Below are 983 nucleotides of genomic sequence, written 5' to 3' on the forward strand. Positions count from 1 at the left end.
TGTTGTTCAGATGGGACTCATCGTCTGGAGTTGTCATTGTGTAGAATACCTTTGCGCCATGAAAGACTGCACGGACCCCCCAAAACAGTCTGGGCTGAGGCGGAACGGAAGGTCTGCATCCCCACAGCAGCACGAGTCGCTCAGGTGGACCGCACTTGCAATGGAAACACTCGAGCGCACCTGAGCGCCTCCTCACGAGGCCTGCGCGTGCATGCACGTGCACACCTCTCCTGGACCTCATCTGTGAGCTCCTGACTGGATCGGGGCCAAAGCTGTCTGGTGTCAAACCAGCCTGAACAGATACTGTGAGACATCTCATTCCTGAGCGGCGCTCTGCCCACCCCTCCACGCAGAGCGGTCTGAACCTGAGAGCACATCCTCTGTCCCCCCCACCAGCAGACGCGCACGCCGCTGGACTCCGCAGCTTCTCCTCCTCATGCCTCCTCTCATGTCTGATCGTGTAGTTCCACTCGCGAAAATGCTCCTTCCAGACCCCTAGAAGACCCAACTCCGCTTAATATGAACTTTGTGAGAAGTGGACTATGTTTTTATTTATCTGCTGCTGTCTGCTGGCTGACGGCCAAGGTCGACGCATCCTGGTGGTGAGTCCTGCTCAGTTTCACGCGCGTAAGAGAAAAGCATGAATCTTCTTCATTTCCCACAACATTCTTCATCTTTCACTGTCATTCAGTCTTCCTGCTAAATCCCCTTCACTTTCATGACTGCAGTGTGCTGGAATCTGTCATGTGATTTCATTTCTCAGTCTTTCGCTTCAGTTTTTAATATTTGTAAAGCTCACACAATCCTCTCCTGCCTCCATTTACCCTTTTTTGTATGTTTCAAATGTTAGTTATTTTCCTCCCTCAGTTCTGACTTTTATTGGTAGATTAAGTTGAGCGTTTGGTGTCTTTAAGGTGTGTGCCTCCTCCTCCTGCATGTCCAGGCAAATGTGAAAATATGTCTTTTTTTTTTTTTTTTTTTTT

General features: G+C 49.7%; 1 protein-coding gene across 1 annotated transcript in view; it reads left to right on the forward strand.

Annotated features, from left to right (window-relative positions):
• The first annotated feature begins 7 nt into the window (after positions 1-7).
• Positions 8-983, forward strand: part of wnt2 (wingless-type MMTV integration site family member 2) — a 28236-nt gene continuing 27260 nt past the window's right edge. The window contains exon 1 of the mRNA XM_024261951.2: positions 8-602. Coding sequence (XP_024117719.1) covers positions 520-602 — 83 coding nt within the window. The 5' untranslated portion in view covers positions 8-519. The remainder of the gene's footprint in view (positions 603-983) is intronic.

Source organism: Oryzias melastigma, linkage group LG6, assembly GCF_002922805.2.
Source record: "Oryzias melastigma strain HK-1 linkage group LG6, ASM292280v2, whole genome shotgun sequence".
NCBI classification, from domain to species: Eukaryota; Metazoa; Chordata; class Actinopteri; order Beloniformes; family Adrianichthyidae; genus Oryzias; species Oryzias melastigma.